Genomic DNA, 16,094 nt, shown 5'->3' on the forward strand with positions numbered 1-16,094 from the left:
ATAGTTTATACCTAATTATGTGTACACACAGATATATATATATATGTATATATGAATATCAAATATGAAATATATAATTTTTTTATGTGTATTATTTCATCTCATCGATTTTCCTCTATTTTATAATGTAATAGTTCATTGTTAAGTACTTCTAAACTCCCAGTTTGAGTTTTGAGGCATCATTAACTACATCTATTTATCTATACATACAGTATGTGTGTACTTCTTGTTTTTGTGGTCCAGTCCCATGACATTCAACACAACCCCATTTTAGGACAAACCCCAGCGAATTTCAACCAATCACATTAGGAGTTTTTTTTATTGACGGGTCAAGTAACCAATGACAGGAGGCCCTGATTTTAAAAGTAGGCGTGTGTGTAAGAGATGATATATAAATGTAAAGGGGCTGGACTACAGGGCACAGACGATCCCGTTGTTTTGATGAGAATAGGTCCGTTGTTGCTCTGACAGAACGATTTGAGGAAAATTTGACCTGCTTTGTCAAAATTAACACGTCGAGTAGCTCGTTCGTCGCTACTTTTCTGATCGAGTCGCTCGGGAAACGGCGACTTGATCCAGCTAATCCGAAGTGCGTTGTGTTATCAGGTCAAAAGGGATGCCGCTGCAGACAGACTCCGACGGACGACAACAGTCTCTGGATTTGATTTCGTCGCATTTAATCGGGAAGAGCAGTTTTTGTATAAATTTAAAAGGCCTCAGAATAACCCATTCTCGACCGAGTTCTGTAAAATGCTTAAGCTCGAGTAGAAATTAATAACCCGCTGTGACGTGAAGAAAAGATACGGTTTTTAAAAAAAATAATAAAAACATTCAGCAGGCTAACTGCTAACGCTAGCTGGACAGCGATAAAGCGGGGGGATCGTGAATAATTCGCGTCGCGGAGTGATCGTGGGTTTAAATACGACGAACGTCCGTGGATCGACTCGTTTTCTTCACCCGCTGCTGAAAACAGTGCTCGGTGAGTAAACTGTATACATGTCAACAAATTAAACCAGGAAGACGATTTGTCAACTTGTATTTGGTGGGTGGGGGAGGGGCACTGGTTTATATACAGGGGGGAATTATTTCAAATGTGTCCAGAGGGGGCGCCAACACCTCACTGCAAATTATTTACAAGCTGGTGTCATTTTACTGACTGAATAATCCACTGCCTTTTAAGTTGAAACAAAAGCAGCAACACGACACTGAAAATGCGTCACGTCGAGTCTTATTTACGCAATGGGTAGAATTTGCTGCTTTATTATTAACAACCACAGTAATAATTCATTATTATTGCTGCTATATTTATTTTATAGCGCTATTGGCTGGCGAAAAGCTTCGGCAGACCTAGCAAAAACATTTCACCGACTTTAAGTCAAGTCTTGGAGGGGAAAAAAAGATAAATACGAAGGCACAGTGACACAATTAGAAAGTCAAAAACATAAATCAAGCATATGAAAATAACAGGAAAGAAGACTAAAACTGGCTAAAACACCAGAAAGACGACATACAAGTACTTTGATTCCCTATAAATCTTCAATAGTTTTAATAGTTTAACTATCTGTAATAACTATGTTATTACCCTCATCAACTTCATGTTGCTTTTCCTTTTAGTTTCAGTGTGAGAATCACCCAGGAGATATGAAGTCTGTTTGTTTTCCTCACATGACCGTTGAACTTACTTTTACTTACTTTTCTTTTGTGTTATGTTCTTGGTTTTCAGTGAGAAATGAAGCTGTTGGAAAACTCCAGCTTTGAGGCGCTCAGCTCCAGGCTGTGTGTGGAGACAGGAGAGTCTCACATTCTTGGCAGGTAATGGAGTCATTTCTGTGTGTTTTTTTACAACACATGTGTACACATCTGTACACATTATTATAAGAACTATTGGCATTTACACACACATATTGTGACTGTTGTTCAGACAAATACAGAAGTATTTGTATTTGTATCATCGGACAAATCCTTAGGGTTTTTTTCTCGTGCATTATCCAGGTGTTTAGTCTGACTTTTAAGAAATTAGAACAACTCCAGTCAGACTGACATGTGAACATGTATTTTGAAGGTCTACTGCACTCACACTCGAAGTATATGTTTTTGAGCATTAAGGAACATGTCGTGCACTCGCGTCGGTAACACTGAGGTGTCGCAAGGTCAACACACAAGCCTGAGGTGTGTTTAAAGAGAACAGGAACATCCGCACGACAGCGAGACCTGCACCCTCGCTTGTTTACGTCAACGCTAGACCTACTGGGGGAACTGAGCATTTTGTTCTGAGGAAACTTCGACTTTGCTGAAGTTGTGCTTATGCAGGAAGCGCTCTTTGTGGCATGATGTCACGGAAAAAAAGAAATAGAGGGTTGACGACTGTATGCGAGGTGTGGCTGGTTCAGAGATCTGACTGCACGTAGTTATGCAACAGCACGATAACAGACTGCTGAATTAAAGTCCCATTTACCTGTGGGCTTTGTGGAAAGTTAATAACTAACAGAGCGTTTTCTGTAAGAGCTTTCGGTTACAGTGATCGTGACATAAAGGGCAGTGGGCTTATGTGTGGAGTTATGCCGCCGTCTGGTCTTTCACGCAGGGGTTCAAGTGTGCCTTTGCTGTCGTGACCCCGACGAGTGATATCGCGGTGTCCACTCTCACCAGTCGGTGCCTATTTCGGAGGCGAAGCGTTGAGTGTGTTTGTTTTGCATGCAAGCATAAACACATGGGTTAATAATACGACATAACACCTGAGATCTGCTGGAGCTGCCAGTGCCGACGCTGCTTAGCTGCTCGGGATTAGCAAGGCTACAAATGTAGCATGTTATTTAATTTAGACGATATCTTTTTTTTTTACTTTTCCTAATTGCTATTCAGATGGAGGAAATGTAAGATTAAAGCTATGGGCCGCCAAAAAAATTGCATCAATTATCGGCTGCTTTGGTTTCTAACAATATACAGAAGAATCAATATTGGTCGACCTCTAATTTCTAAGCTTCACTCGGCTCTGCTTTATGTCCAGTCAAGCGTTTCGTCGGCAAGTCAGCTGTGTTGTGGGTGGAAAACCAGGGCAGTTATTTTCACTGCGGTGTCTTCTGCCTGTCACTCCGTGTCCCTATAATTAGGTTGCCAGGGCCAGAGAGGGTGTTGGTAGTTAAGTCTGTCTAAAGTTGCACAACCTCTTGCTCTTGCATAACCTCTCGGTGCGAGCGTGTGCGGGGGGGAAATAAACAACCTCGCAGCAGTGTGCTCCTATTGCATATCTGTGTACAGAGACGTGTCTGACCCAGATACATGAGAGAGCACGCAAAAAACTTTGGCACCAAACCGTTCTCGTCAGGTGTTTGGTCAAGATTGGTCTCCCAGTGGAAAGTTGTCAAGCAGAGTTCCAGACCTAGTAACTGGAGGTTGATCGCTCTTAATAATCAAATAATCACCAAAAAACTATTCATAAAATTTGCAATTTTTCCCCCGACAGAATTGAGAGCTACTCCTGTAAGATGGCAGGAGATGATAAGCACATGTTCAAGCAGTTCTGCCAGGAGGGGGAGCCACACGTCCTGGAGGCTCTCTCTCCCCCACAGTCCACCAGCACCACCAGCCCTTCACAGTGAGTACTGCAGGCCACAGCCAATCACTCAAATGGGGATACTTACTTCTGGTCCTGCATGTTTTAGGTGTTTCCCTGCTCAAACACACCAGATTCAAATGTAAGCTCTGCTGAAGCCTGATAACGACCAATTTATTTGAATCAGGTGTGTAGGAGCAGGGAAACCATGCAGGACAGTGGCTCCCCAGGACCAGGAGTGAGAAACCCTGTATGCTTGAGACAATTCTATTTCTTATTCTGTGTTTTTCCTCTGTCTTTGCACAGGCTGGGGAAGAGCAGTGAAGATGGGGAAAACCCTCTGAGTGACAAGTGTTGCAGAAAGACACTTTTCTACCTCATCACCACGCTCAACGAGTCCTTCAGGCCGGATTATGACTTCAGCGCCGCGCGGGCCCACGAGTTCAGCCGAGAACCAAGCGTCAACTGGGTCAGTTGCAGGGCCTGAATTTTTCATGCCGTGTTAAAGAACGGCAGCCAATTAATACTTAAAACTGGTTCTTGTCTGCAGGTGGCGAACGCAGTGAACAGCAGCTTGTTCTCTGTTGTTGGAGAGGAGTTCAACTCCCTGGGGCCAGAGCTGTGGAATGCCATCGATCAGGAAATCAGCCTGCAGGGCTGTGACATTTACAGGTAAGAGTGTTTCTGCACACACACTTTTAGTCATGTAGCTGTCACAGTATAGATGTTTAAATACATGTCCTTTTTAAATGTGTTCACAGCTACAACCCTGATCTGGACTCGGACCCTTTTGGTGAAGAAGGAAGCCTCTGGTCCTTCAACTATTTCTTCTACAACAAAAAGCTGAAGAGGATCGTGTTCTTCACGTGTCGCTCTGTCAGGTCAGCAACACGCGGGTTTATTCACCGCTACATTCACACTACGACATTTTCAAGAACAACCGTCTGTAAACGGGAGTAATGTGGATGTAGTTTATCCTCCTTAATAAACTTGCAAATCTTTGCTATTTTTTTTATTTTCTTTTTTAAAAAAAGCAGCAAATACCACTCTTCATCACATCATCTGTCAATGTCTGCAGTGTCCTGAGTGGCTATGGTCGTGATTCTCTGGACAATGAGCTGGACATGGAGCTGGACGATGAGGAGGAAATGGATGGCTTCACTGAGGACAGGTCAGACTGAGGATGACCTACTTTATAACCTTGATTTGCTTTTATCACGGCGACAAGAATCTCATTTGTATTTTCTTTTTCTCAGGTGCCCCAGAGCTCTCTGTGTGTAAATTTTCCCAGATTGCACACCTCGGCCAAATAATATCTGATACCGTGTTCCTCCCGTTCTTCACTCCATGCTTCCATTCTTCTTATTTTTGGGATGTCGCTGCCTCCTTCAAAGCCATGTTCACTCTTTTAGATAAACGCATGTCTGAAGTCTTCTGTTCTGCTGGCAGTGAACTATAATCCATAAAGTGGTGGACACCTTTTATTTTTTCCCTCCTTCGACATTGCGGTTATTTTGAGCTCCTTCATTCTCCAGCGTGGTTTCTGACCTGAAGCTCCGTCCAGGCCCAAGGAGAACACAATATTTGTACACAGACGCACACTTTCCAGGTTTCCAAAGAGACCCCAGTCATGGACTGTTGAGAAAGGTCTTTTTACAGAAGTGTGGCCAAAGATGGACTGTGAGCGAGTCTGAAGTTGTTGCTCATGATGTCAAAGAAGAGTCCAGACGACACCAGCACCAATGAAAACTGATTTAAAAAAGTTTATAATAATATTCCGACCTGGGGCGGGGCTGGGTCCATTATAAATAATTAGTAGTTAAGGCTAATGAGCACAACGCTTGTTCATCCTTCGCTATTTTGTGTTGCTTTAATGTGACAGTGACGTTACTGTGAGAACTCTTTAGCACTGAGTTTGTAACATTTCTATGTGAATTATTGAATCTGTACCTTATGTTAGGAGAGCAAGGCAGCTTAGAAAACATATCAGCCTTTGTTGAATGCTTATATTCACCGAGTGGTATGCTTCATTTTATATCTACCATCTGCATAAAGCATTACATTACATTGCCCCTTTACTCCCAACCTTTCTTGGTTGACGCTCACTTTTAAATGTCTGTCTTGCCAGTGTTTTCTTTGCTCGTTCCCTCAGTGGAAGAGGCATTGAGAAGTGAATGTATAATAGTAACATTTAGAGAGGGGAAAAAAGAAAATCTACGGAGAAAAACTGCTGATGTGCTCGGCATTATTTTGTAGAAATTGACCTTTTTACGTTCCTTAAAGTGAGTAGGACTGCCATGTCTTTTCTTGACTGCTTTTCCATTGGCCGATATTAATGTTATTAAACTAATGTTTGAAACGGCTTGTTTGTTTCCCCCCCCCCCATCTACAAATCTCAAGAAAAATCAAACTACTAAAAAGCTCAAGACAAATTTTTTTATTAAAAACAAAACATACAGTACATGACCCAGACTAGAATAAACCACCACGCTGACAGTATAAGATCACAATTCTATGCTTTGTGAGATCACGGTAAACGTACTGTAAACGTACTGTAAACCTTTCACGTCGCAAAGAGTCTGGGGGCTGCACGGGTGTAAAAATACTTTGTCTCACTACGATAGATAATAAATTCTATGGAATCAGTGGCCTTTCCAGACCGACATCCTCACAGGCTCTTCACCGTTTTGGTTTAGACGTCATGAAACATATGCACCACCTCCTGTTTCTGACACTTTGAACCTCTAGTTTCAAAGTGACACATCCACAGATCTGTTGGCAAGTTCAAGGAATTCTTATGCCGCCATCAAAGGGCAAGAACTAATGAGCAGGCCGTCAGATCTACACACACACACACACACAGTCCTCCAGACACTAAGTAACAGCTTAGTTAAGGCTGAGGATCGAGAAGAACACGTGGTTCATTATGAGAAACATCCTCCGACAAAAGTGTGGCACCTACTTGATGGCAGCTTATTCTGATCCCTTTGTTTGGAAATAATAAACATTTTTCAAGATGCATACATGCCAAGATCGCAGCAGAAATGTAGTAAAAATGTCAACAGGATGCAGTGGATTGGTCACATTCACTCACACTCACACTAGTGGAGCAACAATGACCATGTGTTAATACAAAACAGGCCTAGATAACGCACTCGCAATAAGCAACGCAATTAATAAAAGCCAAAAATCACAGAATAAAACTTTTTAAAAACTCATAATGCATCACTGACATCGACAGTGTTTAAATTTAAAATACTGTTATTAAAACAGAACTTGGTGCTTGCCCTTGAAATGACATGACAGCCATTTCATGATTTGCTAAATTAAATAAATAGCTGAAATCATTTCTCTTTGTTCCTTGGATTATATTAAAAAGGAGAAACGTCGCATGCCAACACTTTTTTTTTTAAAGAATTGAGATAATTTGGCTTGTAACATACAAGTACAGGCTCAGAATTAAGAAAGAGGGGGAATAAGTTCCAACTTTACCACAACAACCTCGCGAGAACTAGAGTGAGAACAACCACTGACGGTGTAAGCTTATGAAACTCGACAGAAATGTAACAGATCGTGAGAACAGAATCGAGTAAAACTCCTGATGAGCTTTGTGCAAAAACCTGGTGCCACCCTCACCATCAAGACTCGTCTTTACAATACTGCTGACAACGAATCCCCTCGTTTGTCCCGTTATATTTGACCTGAACATGAACAAACTCAGAGAAGCAACAAAAAAAAGTGGAATACAAATTTTAAAAAGTAGTGTTGAAAATACAGCTGCATCATATTATCCAAACTGGAAATCACCATGATGTCTGGCCGACTCTGAAATGATGTAATGTACCAAGTGGAAATGGTCCAAATCCAGCGCAGCCGTGTGTCTCACGCTTGGATTTCCTCTCATCTCATATAATCATCGTATCCTTTATGGTAAAAAAGTTTTTCTCACTCCAAAACAGTTCAGTTCAGATGTTCTGGATTTTCACTGTAACAGCCAGACACCGCAGTGCCTCCACACTGTACCGTCTGCAGAAGTCCAGGTCCGTCATTAAAATTTAAAAAGGAACAGTAAGCCAGCTGTGTCGCCACCCTGTGGCTGGTTCAGGTAGTGAGGCCATCAATGGCTGAGGGAGGGGCTATCTGAGCCCAGCCCTGGAGGTCATCCATTCAAGACCTTGACATAAACTGAAAAATAAAAAGGTGAAGATGTTGGTGATGGAAAAACTAGTAGTGATGAAGTCTTGTGAAACACAATATCTCAGCAGCTTCAGTGACATCTGGTGGTTTGAAACAGCCACAGCAAGACACGGCAGAGAAGTTTACCTTTTACAACTTCTTCTAAAATACTCACTCTGATGAGAAAATGACTGCATCAGATACGAGAAACAAATGGTTGAAATTTGAAGTGAATCATCCAAAATTCAAGCTTTGCAAACGCATTAAAATTCACTATTTTTCAAGGCTTTCGAGCACCCGTACGAACCCTGAACATTAAATGACGATATATGATGCCTTATTACTTTGTTTCAGGTTTAAATATTTAAAATATTATATATTTCCTACTGGTCAACATGACAATTCTGTTTTGTTGCATTAGTCGTACACATAGTACTGTTGGTAGAAATAGTAATTTTAACAGAAGACATGTGGCTTCACTAAATACGCAAAATACCACGTAGAATACCGTTTCCTACTGGTATTACTAACAATGGCAAACCAGAGATACACTCGTTTTTTCGAATTCTCTACAGGAACATGGTGAACAGTCCAAGTTCACACTTCCATGTTCCGATGTAAATAGTACGTAGCATAAATATACAGGGTTTGCAAATCAGTTTCTTAAAATTGCTCTTCCTGTTATCTTGCTGGGGAAAAATTACAGGGCTCCACACTGCATCCAAATTTGAGAAGGCGCAAGTAAATTTTACATCTACTTGCACGCGTGCGACCAGAAAATTCTGGTCTGTTTGTGCCGCGTAACAGCTCCGTCGTCGTACTTTCGTACTCCGTTTCTCTCGCAGAAAATAATCAAGTGTTTAATTTTTTTGTAGGATGACGGAACAAAACGTTTTAATTTAGCATGGGCGGGGACAGGAAGTCACACCAATGCAACAAGTAGCATCTGCTTTATTTCAGAAAATACACTGTACTGTGCACAATAAAAGTGTGACACTGTCAATTTACGGTGTGTGTGCCCCTACATTTTCAGTTAGGGGCCACTGTGACTAAAAAGTCTGGAGCCCTGTATGGTATTATTGATGTGCCTCTTTAAGAAGATGAATTAAAAACAGATGGGTAATTATTGCGGTTTGCCATCATGGCGCGCTGATGGAAGTGAATCAATACCTAAGCCTTGAGTTAATTAAAATTCTGCTAACCACACGTATGCATGGTGGGATGAAGAGGATGAGCAGATGCGTCTTACCCCTCTCCTGTAAGTGCACAGCAGGACTGTATGTGCCACGGATGGTCTTTGATGGAGCTCAGGGTGAGGTATTTGGAGATCTCTGCCGCAGACATGCAGTCCTTCATATCCTGCTTGTTGGCAAATATCAGCACAGCTGCTTTCCGCAGATCCTGAGGGAAGAGGACGCACAACAATGAAACCATAACACCACGTCAGGGCCTCAAGCTCTGAACAATGTAGCCGCATGAGAGGTGGCCAACTGTGGCGGAAGAAAAATCAATGTCCATTACAACAACGGTCATTGGTGTGTAGTCTACTAAAATGAGATTTTTACCTCATGAGCCAACATCCTGTAGAGCTCCTCTTTAGAGATGGCCAGTCTCTCTCGGTCTGTGCTGTCCACCACCAGGATGATGAACTGCAGAAGAGGATGCATAAAGGAGAAAAATCACACTTGAGTGACCTCTTTTTCAAAAGAGATTTACAGCAGTGAAAAGGCAGCACAGCAGGCGAACAATCCCAGGCCCAGAGACTCACAATGGCCACTGATGACCGCAACGTTAATGGCCTCTTTTAAATGACAGAGAGTGACCTCGAATGACAAAACACCAAAGGCCTGTTAACCATGTGATGTGAGAGACAGTGTTCAAACCAAGGCAACGACTCAGGAAAGAGACACTTTATACTTTACAAGCAAATCAGTCAATGTTATCCAGCAAGTGACCTATGTGTTACAGGACTGACTAAAAGGGTGAACACGGGTTACTGTGGTAACTGGAGAACTCCTAATAACAATGATTGTGAGCATTTACTAGAACAAATCTTTATGGTGGTACCATCGCTGTCTGTTCCAACTTGTCCAATCACACATATTCCAAACCTGGCAATTAAAAGCATCCTGGATGCCCCTCCTGTGATCACATGATCATATTTGGCATCCCCACTATTTATTCCAATACACAGCACACTAATGTGATGACCCTTTGTCAAAAAGAAAACAGACAAGAGATGTTTGAGTGATTGTGTATCTCAGGAATGTGGACACATGCGTCTTCAAACCACCTTCGAATATTGCTTCCATTATCAGATCCAAGGACACATTCAGGATGGATTAAGTGCTCAGACGCAGTCTTATCTGGACATGATCACATTACCCAGGACAGGTGTGTGAATGCCAGGTCTGAGTGAGTTCCAAATGAACTCGTTTTAAATTAAATCATCAAACAGAAAACATCTCAAATGTCACTTTCCAGCCATTGAGAGGACACATCTTCATAAAAGCTAATACAACAATGTCACAATACACAACCCTCTAAATGGGTTTATCCATAAAAAGAAAAAAAAATGCATGCTAAAGTCATGGATTAATTACTCAATGCTGTTAAATCCTGACTCAACTCAACAACTGCTGCTGCCAGTTTGAAACCAAGATGTAAAGACTTAAAGAAGTTGACTGAATTATTTACTTAGCCTATTTTGATTATATAGTTTTATGTGTGCTACTTTCTTTTATAGCTGCAATGAACCATCAAATAATCAATGACTAAATTCATCTACAACTACTTTTCATAATGGATGAATCGGTTTGAGTGAGTGTTTTCCTTAAGAAATAAAACCACGTTTTCAGATTCCAGCTTATTAAATGTGAATACTGTGACAGTAAACTGGTTCCTTTTGTTACATGAAAAGAAACCATGAGGTCTGCCAAACACAGATTTGTTTCTCTAATATTGATTAATCTGCCAATTCATTTCAAGGTTAATATATTCCCTGGCTTTCTTTCTTCTCCTTATTGTTTCTTCAGTAAAAGAAGAGTTTGAAAAAGATCTCCCACACATCTGCCTCTGCCATTACTCGTGTTTCCCCGGCCTCTGCCTCCCTCGCACGGCTGACGCTGACCCCAGCTTTGCTTTTCAGGCGGGGCCCCTTTGTGAGAGGCTGACCTCTGACTTGGGTGGTTCCTGCTGGCATCTGCGCTCTGAACAAACACACCAGCTGCCAAACTCGGGAAGAAAACTTGCTGCCGGACAAAGCGACGGTTCCAGTCGTCTGCTTGTATAAGCGCGTTATTCCTCACCTCCGTATTGGAGTAGTAAGTGTTCCAGGAAGACCGGAGCGACTCCTGCCCTCCAATATCCCACATCAGGAAGTGCGTGTTCTTCACCACGATCTCCTCCACGTTGCTTCCGATTGTGGGAGATGTGTGGACGACCTCGTTCATCAGACTGCATACAACAGAATCATAATAGTGTGAGCATGTGAGTTCTAGATAGTGGAAGAAAGGAGTGATGGAAGCAAAGTACTTACAATTGATAGAGTATAGTGGTTTTCCCTGCGTTGTCCAGTCCAACAATTATCACCTTGTGCTCTGAAAAACAGACGCAGCACATTTCGTTAATCTATGTAAATTATCAATATTATTGTGTTCAAGGTCCAGTGTGTAGGGTTTATTGAGGAGCGATATGCAACCAGATTTAGTCAAAGCATGGCTGCACATACACGACTCTGGGTACACGCTTCACTTCCCATCTAGGCTAATAACCAGAAATACTAGAAGAAGCCAGTGAAAGAGAAGAACAAAGAATACAATACATGACGAGGAGACACAGAATTACATTTTTATAGTTCATTGAGGAACTCAGAATGGTGCTTATCATGCTAACAAGCCGACACCGTGCTTCTTAGTGTGGGTGGACAAACTTCATTCAATAAATCAATTCTCTGCTTGTCCTTGTCAAATAGGACCAAGGTCCAACTTGAATGTATATATAGCGACAACCATAGCACAACTTAAAAGTGCACGGAAATGTTTTGTTTTGTTGAAATTCTGCCCATTCAAAAACCTAAAGTGTAATGTTCCTTTTTCTTCCTCCACAGTCCCTGACCTCATTTTACAAGCCTCCCTAAACCTACAGTAAATTCTAACCACTCATAAAGTCAGCTAGTTAGGCCTTTGAGGAGAGCGCCGAGCGAAAACACCACAGACTTGATGCAGAATCAGAGGTGACACGTACATGCTAAAACATTCCGCTTTAGTGTTTCGACTTCTCCTCTAGCCGGCCAGACAGGAAGGAAGTCTGGTCAGAGAGGGCTTTGCAGCTCTGACTCTGCCAGTCTCCCATACTGACTTTTGGAGAATGCTGCATGTCTATTGCTTCCGTCACAAGGAGCTTCCCTCCCCGACGATTCTGACAGCACAACAAAAAAACAAACTGTCCCCATTAACTCAATACCATTCTCTGTGCGTACATATTTACAGCTGTGGGAAAATATGTTCCTCCAGCCCTTCTAATCCTGGTGGGATCAGATACATTGCTGCGAGCAAATTACAAGATAATATAAATGGATTTTTAAAAACTAAATTACAGACACGGAAATGTGCGTAAACACTGAATGTGGGAGCTTTCAAAACATGTTTAATAAACACAGCAGTAAATGTTTGGGAAGACACAGAATAAACACAATTTTGCTAATCCAAAAGGAAACGTTTGAGACTCATCTGCTCAAAACAAACTCCAGACGTACATACTCATGTAGGAACATGTACACATAATCCGGGACACGGCGAGCCTTATCCTGAAAGTTTTCAGGTCGTCCACGGAGATTCACTCATGTTACACAACTCTCTAAAAACATTTTTATCTTCCATTTGGTCTCTGAACCAAAACACATAACAATATAGAAGGCCGTCTTGGAACATCACTGTTATCATTCAGTATGTGTTAAAGGAAGTCTCTGATCAACAAGTTTTGAGATATCTCTTGTTTTTCCATTTATTTTTTTCCTTTTTCTGGACATCTGATGTCAATATTTACCACAGCTGTTACTTTTCTGTGCCAGGTTTTTGTTGCAGTCTAGTTTGACTGTTGTTTGGAGTCATTTAAGGTTTCCAACCCAAAACTTCTTGCAAATAAAGTCAACTCAAAACAAAACACAATTGAAAAGTTGAAAGTGCAATTATATAAATGCAAGGACCAGTGCCTCTGGTTTGAGTCACTGCTCCTCTGAAAATTACAGGGTTGATTACATGTTTTTTGGCATCACATCTCACAGTAATCTCCTTCAGTGAAACGTGACTCCTGGAACAGTAGTGTAATTCCAAATTAGGGAATGGATACAGGACAAAGAATCCTTCTCTTATAACCTCAGTGGTCAGGTGATGAGGGACACAAATTGAAGTAATTAAGCAGGTTGGTGTCCTTTAATTTCAATTACTAAATCATCAACTCTTCTGATAATCAATTAACCAGACAAGCCGTTTTATTTAAATAAATTAAAAATGCTCTGTGATTTCTCAGCTTCTTAAATGTGAATATTCTTTTCTCTTCTTTGCTCCACATAAAGAGATCACTAAAAAAATGAACATGACATTTGAGAACATCATTTCAAGGTCTAGGAACCACCTATCAACATTTTAAGGCTCAAACTAATAATTAAAAGCAGGAGTAAGTTTATTTGAGTTGGGACAACTTGTACAGACATAGTTCTTTAATGACACCACCTTTAATTTCCTCTCCCTAATAATGCTTTAAACTGTGTAAAATGTTTTTCTCATTTATTTTTATGGTATCATTCCACATGCCTGAACATTTTTGACATGTTCATCTATTCCCAAAAACATTTAATCTGCACTTTATTTGCATAGTAGATCAAACAGATTCTTTCAACTCAATTAAATCCATGGTTCTCAAACTGCAGTACACGTCCTCTGGTGGTACTTTCTGAGGAAAATCAGAAATACTGTTCTACTGCAAATAAGTTTGATCGGAGTGTGTAGTAAATGAAACAAAATACCAAAATCAATAAATACATACATAAATTAATTAAATACTAATCATTAGAGTCACCTTATCACTCGCTCCATCTTAATCTCATTACACTACATGGGTGTCTGAAGTGTATGTGAGGAAGAGGAGGATGCTGATGAATAGAGAGTGAATGATCTTATTATCTTATAGTCTGTAGCTGACTTTGCACACCACTATATTTTAATGATATCTCGAGAGCTTAGTGTAAAAAGTTTGAGAACCTCTGCATTAAACAATCCAGGTGTTAAGTCATTAAGCAACTGCTTAAATCCACTTAAATCCAAACGACTACAACTTCACTGGCAAGCTCAGTTTCTCCGTGATAGCCATTTATCCGAAAATTCTTAGAAAAGTCTTTGTTTAAATAATGGTTGTTTTGACTTGCGAGTTAAACAAAGACACACTTCAGAACACAGAGCAGCGTGAGTCATATACTCGCACTGCTCCACTCTTATCTGCTTTAATGTGTCGAGCTAACGGGCTAGCACTTTCTATTATCCCCGACTGAGCAGCTTAACGGACGGTTAATTAGTTAGTTAGTACGCCGAAACAAAAGTCTCTGACACACACCTTGGTTACAGAAGAAACTCCACAGTTTGGCGAATATGAGGCCCATTGTTGAGAAGGTGAACACCGGTGTGTGTCTGTCCGTCCGTCCGTTAGCAGCAGGGGCAGCAGCAGCAGCGCCGAGCCTCTTCTCTCACCGTCCACACCGTACGATCCGTGGCTGGCTGCGGCTAGCTAACATTAGCTGGAGGAACCCTTATCTGCAAAACACATCGCCGACTGTTTCAACACGGACTCCATGCGCCCCGACAACATCTAAAAAAAAGCAACCAACAACCGTGACAATAAAACGGCGTAACGTAACACAGCAGTGGCGAGTTATTTTCTGACGTTTAACAGCCTGACAGTGCGGTGTTGCAAGCGCAGCTACGTGTTGACCGTACACCGCTGCTCCTGCTGCTGCCGCCGCTGTAGTCCTCTGAAAAAAGCAACCCAGGCTATAACGTTTGCTTCCGGTTACGTAATGACGCATGACGTCGTGACGTCGTTTGCTTTGGCTTTTTACAAGTATTCAACACATAATTTGTATAGAGAACCTTAAAGGGATACTTGAGTAAAGGTGCACGTATCTTACCAGAAAATGACTTTGATAGATGTTGAAGTCACTTTTTTACGATGTTACTTCAGTAAAAGTCTTACGTTTTATAAGAGGAGATATAGTGGAGTAAAAGAAAACGTTGCGAGAAATATAAATAACAAAGTAAAGCACAGATACATGAACTTAAGTACATTAATAACGTATGTATTATATTCATTTAAAACACTATATCAGCTGGTAGGTGACTGACATGGCATTAAATTATTACATCATTTAGTTATTAGATAGATACATTGACAAGATCTTGTTTAACTTTATATGGGAACAACATTACTGTAATGACTGTAGATTTGTGCATCCATTTCAATATTTTTTTAGAAATTCATGTTTTTTTTAATGGCCCAATCTAACTCATGCGTATTTATGTTTATCGTATCTGTGTACATATGTATTGTTTTTATTTTACGTTGGATTTTTTTTATTGAACTTCAAATTGCATCTTAAAAATACAATACAAACAATTGACATTAAAAAACACAATTGTCACGTGGACATGCTGTGGTGACGTATGCGGAAGTACAGTGTTAGCAGCAGCACCGGCCATGAGCGAACGTGAGTGTTTACAGATCTATTACTGACATTAAACTAAGATTGAAACGTGAATGAAACTGGTTGTTTATCGTTTTTCACTTTAACAAAAAGAGGTGTTGATGTGACAACGACGTGAGCGAACCGTTAATAAGTTAAATAGAGCGTAAAGATATGTGTTGTTTTTGAGTTTGCACTCGTTCGCGCTGGTAGTGTATTGCACTGTTATTAATGTATAATTGTATTTAGGTCAGTTAAAAAGCACGGACTACTACTACTACTCACTCTTATATGCATTCAATGTTCTGATAAAGCGCAGGTTTTATGAAGTGAAAGGAAATACAGACAGTGATAGAAAACGAACTGGCTGCACAAATGAATGGATGAATGACTCCACTAAACATCAGGGTATTCTGGAGTTAAATGTCTTGCTTTTGCAATGAGTGAAAGAGAAAACGTAGAAGCATAAAACATAACTGTAAATCTGTAGGTAGATATTTTTTATGCTGCTTATAGCATTAAAAAAAATCTAAAATAATCAACAGGTCGACTTTGAGCTGCGAATTCAACTGTATGTCTGCAGGAAAAAACTGTCAATGTACAATTATTAATACAGTAAAATGACCATGAAAA

General features: G+C 40.8%; 2 protein-coding genes across 3 annotated transcripts; one reads left to right on the forward strand and one right to left on the reverse strand.

Moving 5' to 3' along the window:
- The first annotated feature begins 437 nt into the window (after positions 1 to 437).
- Positions 438 to 5,930, forward strand: maf1b (MAF1 homolog, negative regulator of RNA polymerase III b). 2 transcript variants are annotated; one of them, XM_083901726.1, is made up of 8 exons: positions 438 to 979; positions 1,724 to 1,812; positions 3,464 to 3,595; positions 3,860 to 4,022; positions 4,104 to 4,225; positions 4,315 to 4,434; positions 4,632 to 4,724; positions 4,810 to 5,930. In XM_083901726.1, exons 2-8 carry the CDS (start codon positions 1,730 to 1,732, stop codon positions 4,832 to 4,834), a joined length of 738 nt encoding a protein of 245 aa, XP_083757852.1. In that variant the 5' UTR covers positions 438 to 979; positions 1,724 to 1,729; the 3' UTR covers positions 4,835 to 5,930. The 2 variants fall into 2 exon arrangements, with proteins under 2 accessions (XP_083757852.1, XP_083757853.1); XM_083901727.1 differs by lacking the exon at positions 4,810 to 5,930 and having other exon boundaries at positions 4,591 to 4,715.
- A 1,759-nt stretch (positions 5,931 to 7,689) lies between these two features.
- Positions 7,690 to 14,650, reverse strand: LOC310937126 (ADP-ribosylation factor-like protein 5B; the record flags this gene model as incomplete). The annotated part of the gene is made up of 6 exons (XM_083901324.1): positions 14,339 to 14,650; positions 11,268 to 11,328; positions 11,038 to 11,185; positions 9,295 to 9,378; positions 8,979 to 9,130; positions 7,690 to 7,738 (listed from the first exon to the last, which is right to left on the reverse strand). The coding sequence occupies exons 1-6, from the start codon at positions 14,382 to 14,384 to the stop codon at positions 7,690 to 7,692; spliced, it is 540 nt and encodes a 179-aa protein (XP_083757450.1). The 5' UTR covers positions 14,385 to 14,650.
- Between the last annotated feature and the right edge of the window lie 1,444 nt (positions 14,651 to 16,094).

This window comes from Microchirus variegatus (genome assembly GCF_963457635.1).
Source record: "Microchirus variegatus genome assembly, chromosome: 15".
Lineage (NCBI taxonomy): Eukaryota > Metazoa > Chordata > Actinopteri > Pleuronectiformes > Soleidae > Microchirus > Microchirus variegatus.

Excerpts from the sequence above, each read along its gene's own strand:
- maf1b (XM_083901726.1), top strand. The coding sequence starts at position 1,730 with ATGAAGCTGTTGGAAAACTCCAGCTTTGAGGCGCTCAGCTCCAGGCTG. Across the intron at positions 4,023-4,103 it reads GAGAACCAAGCGTCAACTGG|GTGGCGAACGCAGTGAACAG; the intron begins GTCAGTTGCAGG and ends TCTTGTCTGCAG. Across the intron at positions 4,226-4,314 it reads CAGGGCTGTGACATTTACAG|CTACAACCCTGATCTGGACT; the intron begins GTAAGAGTGTTT and ends ATGTGTTCACAG.